At 32.0% G+C, this 14363-nt stretch overlaps 2 protein-coding genes across 2 annotated transcripts; one reads left to right on the top strand and one right to left on the bottom strand.

Moving 5' to 3' along the window:
- Positions 1 to 1970: 1970 nt before the first annotated feature.
- On the top strand, positions 1971 to 5556 carry LOC139524507 (uncharacterized; the record flags this gene model as incomplete). The annotated part of the gene is given in 4 exon segments (XM_071319312.1): positions 1971 to 2077; positions 2558 to 2661; positions 3082 to 3322; positions 5270 to 5556. Coding segments are annotated over 4 exon segments (621 nt in total). The 3' UTR covers positions 5497 to 5556.
- A 2941-nt stretch (positions 5557 to 8497) lies between these two features.
- Positions 8498 to 10271, bottom strand: LOC139524501 (E3 ubiquitin-protein ligase TRIM56-like). The gene has a single exon (XM_071319302.1). The coding sequence runs from the start codon at positions 10239 to 10241 to the stop codon at positions 8619 to 8621; it is 1623 nt and encodes a 540-aa protein (XP_071175403.1). The 5' UTR covers positions 10242 to 10271; the 3' UTR covers positions 8498 to 8618.
- Between the last annotated feature and the right edge of the window lie 4092 nt (positions 10272 to 14363).

The raw sequence follows: 14363 nt of genomic DNA, 5'->3' as shown, positions 1-14363 counted from the left end.
TATATCTAATTTTATGTTTATATTGGTCATAGAAGGTCAACTCGATAGTAAATTAGATGGCGTCTTGGCTAAAATTCACGAAAACGAAGCTACATCTTATTGAGACCATGTCCTGTAAATTGTTTATTTTTTATACTTTTGATAGTTTGGAAAAATGTTTTACATTGTTGTAAATAAAATATGAGAATTTGAGTCAAATCGATGAACATAATTTGGCAGCTAGTGCCCCTTTAACCAATCAAACCGGGAATAGATAATTAGAATACCATTCAGAAAAGAAACATTTAATACATATATTGAATTTTGAAAACATTCCATTTTTATTATCATTTGTATATATGTAAATATCATCATTTTATTTGTGTTAAATGTGTCATAATATAATATCAGTTTTATATCTAGTTATTTTCTATGTTAAAAAAATTAAAAGTCATATGAAACGAGTTTCTTGTAATTGTCTGGCCTGTGTCATAAGTCGCGGTATGCGAGACATAATGTATTTCTATCCGCAGCGGCGGTGTAAACTATTTGTTAAAAGCTTTATATTTCAGATGGTAAAAGTCCGTAATGCTTCACACCTTTGTATGCAGATACATAACCTTATGTTACTGAGTTTCGTTCTGTCATATGGTTTTGTCCTTAACCTCATGTTCATAGTTTAGCGACAGCTTGAAAAAAAATGAGTTTTTTTTTTGTATCGTGAATTTGTCAATTAAAAGGGTACATTAAATTATATTTGGTATATACGTTCCTTGCAAAGTCTACATATCTGTTAGACAGGGTTAATCTGACTTTCGACCCTATTTCATGGACCAGTGACCAAAGTAAAAGTGACATGATTAGGTCCATTTCTCAAATACTATACACAGTAGGTCAACTACACTAAGTGGAGTATGGAATGGCCGTAATAAGTACATGTCAGTCTGGCAGGTTTCATCTAACCTCATTTTCATGGTTCACTGGTCAATGTCATGATTTTTTTGTTTGGTCAGTTTATAAAGTACTACAAGCAACCGGTCAACTATATTTAGTGTATGAAAAAAAGAAAAATCACAAAAATACTGAACTCTGAGGAAAATTCAAAACGGAAAGTCCCTATTCAAATGGCAAAAGCAAATGATAAAACACATCAAATGACGAATGGTCAACAGCTGTCATATTCCTGACTTGGTACAGGCATTTTCAAATGTAGAAAATGACTGTAATTGGTATATTTCAGTCTGGCAGGTATCATCTGACCTTGGCTTCATTTTCCTGGTCCATTGGTCAATGTATTTTTTTTTTTTAAAGTATAAGTACTTTAAGCAATAGGTCAACTTTATTTGGTGTATGGAATTTTTTTAAGGTGGGTATGTCTGTATGGCAGGTATCATCCGAACTTGACCTATTTTCATGGTTCATTGGTCAATTTCAGTTTTTGTTTTTGTTTTTCAATTATCATCAGCAATAAGTCAATTGTATTCTGTGAATACAAAATTTGTAAGGTGTATATGTCTACCTGACGTCATTTATCTGCCCCGAGTTTCTGTGATGTTTTAGTTAAACCTTTATCCTAACGACTTTCATCATAAAATCAATGGCCTGTACAGAAGGCGAGACATTTCAGTGGATGCACTCTTCTTTTGAGTTTATCGAAATTATTGAACCAATGGAGGCGTCCTTCAGCTTGCCCCGAAACAAATATGCATACTAGTTCAGTGATAATGGACGCCATACTTAACTCCGAATTATACACACAAAAAAATGCGGCGGGGTTAAACATGTTTTTGAGATCAATCACGAGTAAATAATAGAAAATATAGGTTTTTTTTGTTTTATTTTTATCATAAAGTGAAAAAAGCTCAATATGATTAAGAATATAAACCACAAAGTGAGTGGAAGGGAAAGTCCAGATTACATCTCTGATTCAGAGTTTCCGTCACATATTAGATATGATGTGTAGATAGTTTTGTCCTAAGGCCGTAAATATATATATATGACATATACCATCTACATTGAATCAAATGACCATTTCAATAAACAACAACCATGTGGATTTGTCTTATTTTTATGTTAGAATATTTTTCGACCACATTCGGTAAGAATACGTATTGTAAATGAGTTATTATATAAATATTGGAATTTGCTTTCCAATAAAAGAAGTCCATGTTTAAGAAAGTTACTGTGTTTTTTTTTCAAAACGAACCGTAACAAATTATTCATTTCTCTTTTTAACATGGTATCTTTTAAACTAATATTTACTATTCATAATTAGACATTACTTCAACCTTACAACATTATACAAGGAAATGTCTGTTCAGCTTAAATCAAATAAATTAAAAACTACTTTGTTAGAAATTGCAATTATCTCAGTATATCTTTTTTGTAAATGCGACTTCTCTTGACAATTGACGCTTATAAAATTTTATTTTAACGTTATACGAATCAAATGTTTAAAACCTGTATTGCATAATGTTTTTGGTATTTTTTGCACCATCAGACTTACAATGATGACGCAAACATGCCCTTACTTTTCTTTTCTCCCATATATTCAACGAAAAATCTTTTTGTTGTTCAGCTGACTCTAGACCAGAAATAGCATCAAGACTTAAAAACATTACAGTAGAAGCCGGGACTGACGTCAGGTTTCACTGTACCGTGAAAAACAGAGGAGACTCAAATGTGAGTATGAAAGCAAGTTTAACATAAATTGTAACAATCAAAAGAAATATCAGCAATGTAGGCAATATACCGTGAACTCGGAAAGATGCTTTAACTCAAGAATAAAAAGTACAAGTAAAAGTCGACTCTTGGCGGTTTTAAATCTGTAGGAAATACATTAATTGTACTGGCTAGAAAAGTCAGAATTATGTTTCATGGATACTTGTTAAGGTTAAACATGTTTTAAGGAACAGTCGGCTTGTAGAAAAGAAAAAAAACAAACAATCAAAGTCGTAGTAAACAGTGATTCACATTTTTCATTCATCAATGTCTTGCTCTCAGCATTACTTGTATATGGGACACTATGTGACTTTTGTCAAATCGGGAAAAACTTGAAAATGTATTCGTTTGAAGTTTTAATACTAATTATATTAATTTCAGATCCAGTGGTGGTATGTTAGTGGAAAGAAGAGTATTGCTATTGGTTTACAGTTTGGCAAAGGAATATCACATGACAAATACCATGTGGAGGAAACTTCAAACACAAGCGACATTACTGTCAGTACATTGATAGTCCGTTCTGTACATTCTGAGGATGAAGGAATGTACCGTTGTGTTATAAGAATACCCAGAGTTGCATACCCAGCATGGCCAAAAGAAAATGGTTTTATTTATATTCAAGGTATGATAATCAAGTGTCAATGCACAGGTATCAGCCAATCATTCTACTCGGCGAAGGACATATTAGAAAGTAAAATTACAAAAGTACTTAACTCCGAGGAAAATTCAAAACGGAAAAATCCTTATTGAATGGCAAAATTAAAAGCTCAAACACATCAAACGAATGGATAACAACTGTCATATTCTTGACTTGGTATAGACATTTTATCGCTTTGACAGGACATTATAGCGAAACAAATCGGACTTTTAAGCGCCAACGTATAACCCATTTTAGCACAAAATTTTAAACCTCCTTTTAGCGAAAAGTGAAATTATCAATGCAAATTTTAGCGACAGCAATACATTTCAATAGAATCGATATGAAAAAAAAGATAGTCAATTACAATACAACACTAAAGTCTAAAAGGTGATTTTTTAAGTCCGATATTGTCTAAAATCTATGTCATATAGAATGCAATAAAGGGCTCTTGATATACCCCCTATGCAATACGGTTCATAAAATTAGAGTAGGAACTGTTCCTTTTCTTTATTTTGTCTAGATTGAGGTGCAATTTGTCTATACATTTTTTTTTAAATGTTGTAGTTTTCAATTTGATGATAGTATAAAAAAAAAAAGTATTTCGTTATTTCCATGATTAAACAAACTTTAAATGCAAGCAACCTTTACATTAAGCCAGCTCAGAATACTGTTTGTGGGTTTAGAATGATGAGTATTATTCAACCAACTAATTTCGAACCAAAATGGGCTATCGAAAATACAGATGAACGGATAAGTCAGGCCTGCGCTAAAATGTCGCCTGGAAATAATTTTTTCCCGCAAAATATACTGCGTCCCTTAAACTGTGGTTCTAACATCAATGAGTCATTTCAAATAAAAAACTGCCAAACTATCATCTAAATAAATCTATTGCTTCACCATGAAAAATCATTTATCTATATTCCTCTGAGGGCAGAGAATCAGATTATTTAAATCATCAGTAGTAGGTGTGTCAATGACTAAATATTGGATGAGGCATCTCAAATGGAATACCACAAACCACTGAATTTGAATTAATTGAAAATTGTTACCAGGGAAGACAATTCTAATTAAACTACTGACTGTACGAGGGCTGTATGGCCAGTCAATGTCATTACAAAGCTCCCATCATCTCATTGAAATTGTTTTAACCAAATTATTCTATCGTTTTGATTTTCCCCAAAACGCATATTCTTATAAAAGAAATATTAAAGTTATGGACGAAAATTTACTGTAATTTATGTTATAAGTATGCACGTGTGACATTATCATATCACTTATATTACGACACAAGTTTTCATGGAACATGTAAATAAATCAGAAAAAAGGTATACTTATATAAACACATATTACCTTAAAATAGAGAAGAAGGATTTGATATGTCAGATATGTAGGTCAGCATGACACCTAACCTGAATAAACATTCACATATATTTGTTATAAAATTTTACAACACAGTATCATGTGAGTATGGTATGTTAATAACTGTTGTTTCCTGCTTTATTTGAGAATAACTACATACATACCAGCTCATATATGAAAAATAAAATAAGTCTGAAAATGTGACAATTGTTTTGGTAAAATGGTTTGAAATAAAATCTTTTTCAGACTAATATATTTATAAATTTGAAGAAGACACAAACATACTATTCACAATAATACGTTTAGCAAAACAAATATATACACTTCAGATTTACTCAAACAATTAAAATTTGAAAGATACAAGATCGATTTTTGAGGAGACTAGCTCTATTACAAATGTAAGAGGTCTACTGAAAAGTTTGAAAAGAAAGAATACCTACAATATTTTCAAAATTGTTATGACAGTAAGTAAAGCAGGAATATGTATGTTCCAAAAATTAAATTACGTCCATTGAAAATCGTTATGAACTCTCTATATTCAATTTTGAATATTGTATTTTTCATCCACAGAAAATCATAAAATGGTGACAGAGAAAAATAGCTTGGTGTCAACGACTGAGGGAACGAAACAAGGTGCGCTGGATATCAATATAGAAGTTAAACCTACAAATAATGTGAAATCAAGTACAGTCTTATCAGACAAACAAACGGGACAAAATACAGCTTCTTGTTTGATAAATGGTTCTTTTTTTGTTTACGCTTGTGCAATGATTGTGGTTATTTTGATATTAACTTGAACATGTATTGATTTATTTGTTTTATCTACAAACCTCTTCTGATATTATTTATCCCTCCTATGATGTTCAGGCATTGTATACTAGCAAAGTTTTAATTTATTTTTTGGGTACGTTTTCATCAAACTGTCGGTATTTCCATAAGAACCTACTGTGATCCTCTTCTTCCCGACTTGTGCCTCTATTCATATGAAGCTGACTTCATACAAGAAAATAATTCTTAGGAAAAAGGAAATGAAGTTGGCAGTATCCTTTAACTTCACTTTCCGATGTATCGATAATGTGCTTTCACTGAATAATTCAGTTTTTTGATAATATGATGAATGCATCTCTCTCATCATACTTGAAATAAAGAATACGACAGTTAAGTCTGACATCTTGCATCTAGAAGTGAACGATGAGGATCGATTGAAAACAAAACTTTGCGACAAAAAAGATGATTTAAGTTTTCTATTTATATGTTGCAACATTCCAACAGCGCCTGCATAGGAGCATATGTTGAAACATTATTCTAGGACATGTATTTCTTATCATGATCCACAATCCTGCCCTTTATTTTACGGAATGCGACATATCAAATTAGACTTATCATTAGGTACAAAATGTTGAATAGATCCGGCATACTTAAGGTAGCACAATACAAAGATTTTGTCACTCCCAATCAGACAACTTTAAACTGATGTAATTCATTTCATCCTTCTTTATATTTTATAAATGAGGTACCAAAAGAAAGAAGGAAGATTAATCTTTCAAATTGTGATAATTTCATTATGACATAATAATTACATAATTAATTATTATGTAATTAGTTGCTATATTGTGATGTCCACAATTGAATGAATTTAGCTTCTTTGTTGTTCATAGCATCCCAAAATATTTTATATATTCTTGTACAACACAGCTTGACCTCCAAAACTGTGTCTCAGATTTCCAAAAACATCAATAGAACAAATTTTATACCCAATTGAATTTAGTGGTCTCTTATGAATTGATGTTGCAAACTTCATTGAAAAATTATGAGGGAATGAAATACAATAGGAAAAATCTGAGACACAGTTTTGGAGGTCAAACTGTGTTGTGCAAGAATCTATAAAATATTTTGGGATGCTATGAATAACAAAGATGCTAAATTCATTCAAGTATAGACATCACAATATGGCAAATAATTACATAACAATTAATGATGTAATAGTTATGTCATAATGAAATTATCACAATTTGAAAGATTAATCCTTCTTCTTTCTTTTGGTACCTCATTTATAAAATTTAAAGAAAGATGAGTGGAATTACATCAGTTTGAAGATGTCTGATTGGGGATGAAAAATCTTTGTATTGTGCTACCTTAATACACTCGAGCACGATAACAGGCAAAGTTAAATGAGTACTTAAATACGGATCTCTAGAAACCAAGGTCTATAAGCTCCAACTAGTTTTACCTTATGGGTTTCTTTTGTTTTGACAAAAAAAAAATGTGGGTGGTGATAAACCAGGAAAGATGACGGAATGTGTTTATCTTACGTAGAAATAAACCGTAGTTATCTGGAACACAGCGATCAATGAAGTCATGATAGCAACCATAAAACATTCGAAAAAATTACTTGTTTAGATTTTACCATAAAGAACTCATGGTTCATTTGTTTCGTTTTGGACAATTATTTGCTATAATTGAAATTAATATAGGAAACCCAAAGTTTGAAATATCATTATGATTTATGGATTCTTATTTCTCTAAATTCGTACCCTATTCATATTTGCTTTACTGGTAGTTTATTGTTACAGCGGATGACCGTGAGGGCATTCCGGTGTATTGTTGTCAGCGATATTTCCATTACGTAACTTTCGTGTTGGGCTGTAACCCGAATAATCCAGTCCATATGGTACGTTCACTATTGATCAATACCAAAGTGTAGAGAATCGAACACGATAAGGGCTTCAATTATTCGAGTTAGTTAGTTGAACGAGTAACCTATCTATAATCTATAAATACGCGGACATCATCGATTGCAGACCTGGGGTAATTAAACATGTAATTGTAATTAGCTGTACTTAATTACAACCAGACTTTGTAAAACGTCACAACTGTCTGAACAAAAAGCTGATGAACCAGGGTTATGTCAAAGAACGTCTCGTCCTTTTTCTAAAACAAAGTTGATCGGAAGATACCAAGATCTTGTTCAGTGATAAATATTCTTTCCGTATCAACTTAAAATGAAAAATGCGGGTCTCGAAGTCTACATTTTAAGTATTGACACTGTATGTCATGTGAATGACGTGTCACAGGATTCTTTTTATTTGTCTTTGTATATTTTTTTACCTTTTCTGTTTAGTCCATTATTGTTAATATCTTTTTGTAGTGGCTTGTATATCCCGCGATCTTGTCATTGTGATATCGTCATTTTTTGTAATTTTGTCTTTCATTTTGTCTTTATGCTATGTCTATAGAGTGTCTACATGACATAAGTTTTTCTTTTGTTAATATAGTTGTTTGTTTTATAGTGATTACAATTATAACACAATTTTTACTGCTGTATCCCATCGTTTTACATTTTTGTCTTTATGTCTTTGTTTTGCTCGCACATTGCTGTCAACTTAACGAGAGCGTGAGCTAGCTGTAAAACCAGGTGTAATCTACCATTTTCTGCAAAAGATAATACCACACCCCAAGTTTTGGTGGGGTTCGTGTATCTTGGTCTCCAGTTTTACTATGTTGTGTCTTGTGTACTACTATTTGTCTGTATGTCTTTTTCCTTTTTAGCCATGGTGTTGTACGTTTGTTTTCGATCTGTGATGACCCTCTAGTATCTTTCGACCCTCTTCTGTACCAAATAAGGAATATGACATTTGTTTTCCGTTCGTTTGATTTGTTTAAGCATTCGATTTTGTCATTTGTTAAGGAACTTTCTGATTTGAATGTATCTTGTTCGGTATTTTGGTTATTTTACTTTTTACAGAACACCCCCGTTATCTTAAACCACATATTTTACTATCATGTGTGTTGAAAAAGTTTCATTATCAATAATGTGAGGCTATATTCTACACTTTTATTCAGCGTAAAATCACACATTGAAAATAAACATTACATCTCTTTAAAGAATAATAATGTTTCAGAGCAAAGTTTATATTGATCACAAAAGATTTCTAAACAATAATCCAGGAATCTGGCCACTGCTGATAGTTGTACCATTTTTACTTAATGGAGAATTTTCAAAAGTAAAACGTACACCGTTACTTTCTACTACGGTTGTCCCATTTGAACCAGCATAATATGTCGGACCTTTCATCACTACAACAACATGATACTTTTTATTAGCTAAAAGTTTAACGTGTTTCGGAAAATGGATCTTGACTTGTTTATTCTCGGCTAATTTAATGTCAATGGTATCCGAAACTACAACCAGATCTTCTGAATCATCTTTAACAGAAGCAGTCAGCTTACACGATGATACGCCATCTATACATACAAAAGATATAATTCCACACAGTAATATTTCTTTAGACACTTGAAAACATATAGCATCGTTGTTTCCAGAAAACCCCCAAATAGATGAATTCGACGAAAATCGATTACAACTATATATCTCTGGCAACTTTATGGATCCTGTCCGTGTAAAATCTATAATAGGTTTTGTCTTATCCATCGATATTGTGCATGTATTTTCTGCTGTAGCTAGCAAATCTGAAATATTTTTACCCTGCAACAAAATTTGATAATCAACTAATTCAACAGCTTTACTTTGTATCATGTTCTTATGTTCCTCTAGATGTTGCTTTAATCTCTTAACTTCTACCATGACCTGAACATCGGATGCCTTACTCTCGCATGCGTCAAGAATTTGTTTCTCGTTTTCTATATTTTTCTTTTTATTTGAAAAAATCAATTGAATCGTATCAATGTCTTCTTTAGTCTTATTGTATATTTTCAGAAGTTCTGCCTCTCTTCGATCTTTGAGATCATTTATCTTAGAAACAAGCTCACTGAAAACATTTTCAAGTTTCTTTTTCTGATCTGAATACTGACTTTCTAACTTGTCCATAGCAGACTGGCGGTCTTTAATTATGTCTTTAATATCATCTTCTACTTTTTCGAGCTGGGTTCTCAATTCCTTTACCTTGTCTGTTCCGTTGTAATCTCGAGCAGCATCCTCGATGGATAGAACTTTTTCACACTTGCGATGATAGATCGATACACACATCGAACAGCAGGGAATATCGTGATCGACACAATAAAGCTCTAAGTCTTTTTTCTTATGTTCAGAACATTTATTTTTAAAAGATTTTAATAAATGACTGTCTGATGTAAGCTGTTCAATTGGATTGATTTCATGGTCTGCTGTATATTTGTTCGCCTTGTGATGTTTAAAACAGTTATCACACAACAAATCGGAGCAATCAAAACATATAAATATGGCATCTGATTTCTTTTCCATTCGCTCACATACCATGCAATGTTTTTGCGGACTTTGTACCTTTTCCCGCTGTAACAACCCAGCAATTAGGAAATTAAGCGGTAATGCTTTGGCCCATTCCTCAGAAGAATAGTTTTCATTCGGTGTATTAACATTTGTCCTGCATACCGGACATTCAATAATTTGCTTATGTCCTTTCTCAAATTCGGATGATATGTACGTCTGAATGCAACTTTCGCAAAATGTATGTAAGCATGGTAAATACTTTGGAACGTTAAGTTTCTCCAGACAAATCGCACACGTAGTTATATCAACGACATGACTATCAATCGATGTCGCCATTTTAACGCCTACCTGAAAAAGGAAGTAATATATATTTACTAGTATAGATAGTAATCTTTGTTTACCTGTTTTAGTTGATAGCGCCCTATGCTATAGATTTGTTGAACTTACGTAACGTATGCCATTGCTAGAGATAATAGAAAACTAGTTTCAAAATTCTTGTTACGATGTCAAGAAAATTTGCACCAAACAATAGTTCAAAGAACGATTTAAAAGTGATGCTTGAGAGTGATGCACACATAATTAATATGTCGGCGAATCGTATAAATTTTATTTTGATAATTAAATTCGTCTGAATATGTGTAGTCTTTTTCTCAAAACAGAGTAATGCAAATTATTGTATATGTGACAGGGTTTATTTCTAAAAAAAAATAACAGTTATATTTTGCTGAGACTTTTAGTTCAATGGCTGAAAGTAGGCGTCATGCATGATTTCATGAAATAAGGTTGGAAAAGGCGACAAATTTCAAGAAAATGTTTTGAGATGATTTTTCATTCTTTTTCCTGACTAATATATTTATAAATTTGTAAAAGACACTTTCTCTCAATACACTGTTTAAATACATGCAGCAATACGTATACACTTACGATTTACTCAAACAATTGAAGTTTGAACGTATGCCATTGCTAAAAAGATGATAAAAAACTAGTTTCAAAATTCGTGTAACGATGTCAACAAAATTTGCACCAAAAAATAGTCCAAAGAACGAGTTTAACAGTGATGCACATATGATTTATATTTTAGCGAATTGTATAAATTTTATTTTGATATTTAAATTCGTCTGAATATTTTTAGTCTTTTACTCAAAACAGAGTGGGTTTTTTTTTCTTCAAAACTAACAACAGTTTCTGTGATTGTACATTGTACATCTACTGGTCTATAGTGTGTGATAACAATTTCAGGAAAATAGATGTTACTTTACTATGGTATTCTTAAACGTACTTGATGTCAAAATCATGAAATGAATTTTTTCGAATATTTTATGAATGATTTCGTTATATATTCGTGTATATTGTGTTAATAAACCAACGCTTCAAGAATGCGATTATTTTGTACAAAGTCAAAAATTGTGTTTACTTTAGACTACCAAGCTAGTAATTTTCCTCTTGTGGTGTAGTCAATCTGCAGTGGAATCTACCCGATGCTTCTTATACTTAGCTAGTTAGAAAATCTGAAAATATTTTGTAATCTGATTATGGACTTCCGTTTTGAATTTACCTTAGTTCAGTATTTCTACAAAGCTACATGACAATGATGTTAATTATATACACGATTTGGACATTTCACTTAATTTGCATTACTCACCCTCAAAAGGCAACTTTTGGAAATAATAAAACTATCATAGCATAAAAGAGCCAATAGGTTAAGTCACAAATTGTTTTATAGAAGATCTGTCAGGCTGATTGAAAGGATGATCCATGCCATCCAATCGCAAAACTTCATGTTGGGTTACCATAAACTATCAAAAGATTTTACACATATCACTTCCAGCAATTGATTTGTAATAGTTTACCTATTATAATACCAATTTTGTTTTCACCTGAACTCAGGAAGATTTTTGAAGAACAGCTTTCATTGTCTTAAAATTATTTAAATATTCTCAAATGTAAGAATTGTGAATCTCAGATTATATATGACTATTTTGTATATCTTTTTTTGGTCATAAAGCTTTTCAACAGTTTCACATATCACACAGTCTTATCTTTTAAACTTCAATTTCGCCATTCCTTAAGCAGGTAAATCCAGAAAAGCCTTCAGACATTTCTCAAGTGATTTTTTCATATTTGTTTAATTGTAAACAACCAAAATGAATGTATATGATAGTTTAGAAAATTTGCAACCAAGTTTCCTTTTTGCAACCGAAGCCTGATATGTACCCATTATAGTCCAGTCGATTTGTGCAGATTTTTGACAAAATTGCTCAGATTGTGGTAAAAGCATGAAATTTGGGATAGTGATAGTATATGTCATGGACAACATTTTAAGCTATGGACCCACTCTGAAAGTCGAAAAATTATGAAAATAATATGAGAGAAGATATTGACATGAAACCTGGGTAATAGAATAACAGTGCTGATTCCAATTGTCTTGTTGAATAAAGTTTTTTGAAATATTACCCATATTGAATGGCGGCCATTTTGAAATTCTTTGTTTTTTAAGCCAAAAAAGGTAGTCATTATTCGATGAAAATTAAAAAAAAAACCAATGTCGAAGATATACAAATGTATTTGTTTGAGCTATAAAAACAGGACGAAAAGCGAGCCTATGAACACAAGTATAAATAAAGCAAGAAAATATTTTTATACCTGTCATTTATAATAGTTGGCTGATTACATGATAATTCGCTTTGTTGATTTTGTTCATTTGAAACAAATTTCAAAAACCTTGATTGCAGACAGAATGAATTTCATATCATACAAGTAATTAATGTTATAGGAACATCAACTGCTCAAATGTTCTCAATCGACGTTAACAATATCTAACAAAAATGAAATGTACATGATTTGTCAAACCTCACTCTGTCTATCATTTTCTATCACATTGTCCTCCACATTTACATAGAGTAGTACAACTTAATACTGCCTTTACACATTTGCATTTCCTTAGTAACCGTGTTCACTTTGACTTATCAGTTAAACGCTTGCTGCAGGAAGTTATTATAAAGTCATATGGTATATTCATCACAGATGACAAGGACTGTCACCTGAGGACTTCATATGTATTGATTTTATGGTAGCCATTTTGAATGATGGCCATTTTGAAAACATGAATTTCCAATATAACATCATTCGCTTATCTTATTTATTCACACTGTTTGCATTCACACTTTTTTTACTAATATGCATTGGATATTTATAAAATGGTCAGATAAGGCATGCACATGTTTACAAAATAAAGACATCAGTATAAGAATTTCTAACTGTTACTTACACGTTTGCCTAAGTAACTTTTTAAAACAGAAATTACGTATATAATTTATGACCGAACGTTGTTGTTGGAAAAGATCAAAATTGTAGATTTCTAAAACATTGGAGCTAGATATCAGAAGAACATAATGGGCGTTTAGACTAGAAGGAATGTTTGAAACGGCAAGAGAGGACATGTGAGGGTTTGCATGCAATGCCAATCAGATCCAAACAGAACAGACATAGACATTTGAGCTGGCAATCACTCTTTTTTGATGCAGGCATACAACGATGTTGGGTCTTGAATTGGTTTTCCTTTCGCTCAATTTGAAACAGTTGAATGAGGGTTATGGAACTGCAGAAGCACTCCAGACACAAATCCTGTCAAACAAATTTTCAGACCTCAAAATATTTCATCAGTAAAAGGAAAAACATACTTCTTATTATTAGGATGTGTGCATGTTGATATTTTAAAATATCAGCTGCGAATCACAATATGAAGGTTTCTATCGAGTGAGAACAGTGAACGAGATAAAAAAAAGTCTTCATATTATGAGTAGCTGATATTTTACAATATCAATATGCAGATAACATGATAATCGATTTATCAGGCTGTATTTTAGTCCTTTGGAAGTGTTTAATTAGTTCCAACAGCAACCGGAAGATGACGTGATAACGTTGGGTCAAACTTATCAAACATCGTTTGAAACATTATGAAATCGCTGATATGTCCAGTTCAGAGTTATTAATGCCGGGTCAATGTATTTGACGTCACAAAGCCGAGGATGCGATTTTATTAAGAGCTGAGCAGAATGATATAGACAGTGGGAGCACCCAATAAAACAAAATGTATAAAGTAAAATCACAAAAATACTGAACTTAGAGGAAGATCAATTGTATGTGTGTTATAGTGTTTATCAATACTTCTGATAAGTATCTAAATATACAGATATGCAGGCAACTTTTATGTCCATTGGACACAGATGAAGCCCCCTGATTGCATATATTATAAAGGAACACAAGTCAAGAACTTTAAGAGAAACGTCACTAAAATTCGAACTTTATCTGAGTTTGTGTTAATTAGCATTGTGTATGAGTTTCATATCATTTGATTGAGGCAAACTTAAGGTAGAGAAAGGAAACGATAAATTCAGCAATTTTTCCATTTGTACAGGGGCACAACTCTAGAAAATGATCTGTGTTTTGTGGCAATCA

The sequence above is a fragment of the Mytilus edulis genome, chromosome 5, assembly GCF_963676685.1.
Source record: "Mytilus edulis chromosome 5, xbMytEdul2.2, whole genome shotgun sequence".
Lineage (NCBI taxonomy): Eukaryota > Metazoa > Mollusca > Bivalvia > Mytilida > Mytilidae > Mytilus > Mytilus edulis.
Note: the sequence above shows the minus strand (reverse complement) of the source record. Positions and strands in the feature narration are given on the sequence as shown.

Coding starts and splice junctions, on each gene's coding strand:
- LOC139524501 (XM_071319302.1), bottom strand. CDS start 10,241: ATGGCGACATCGATTGATAGTCATGTCGTTGATATAACTACGTGTGCG.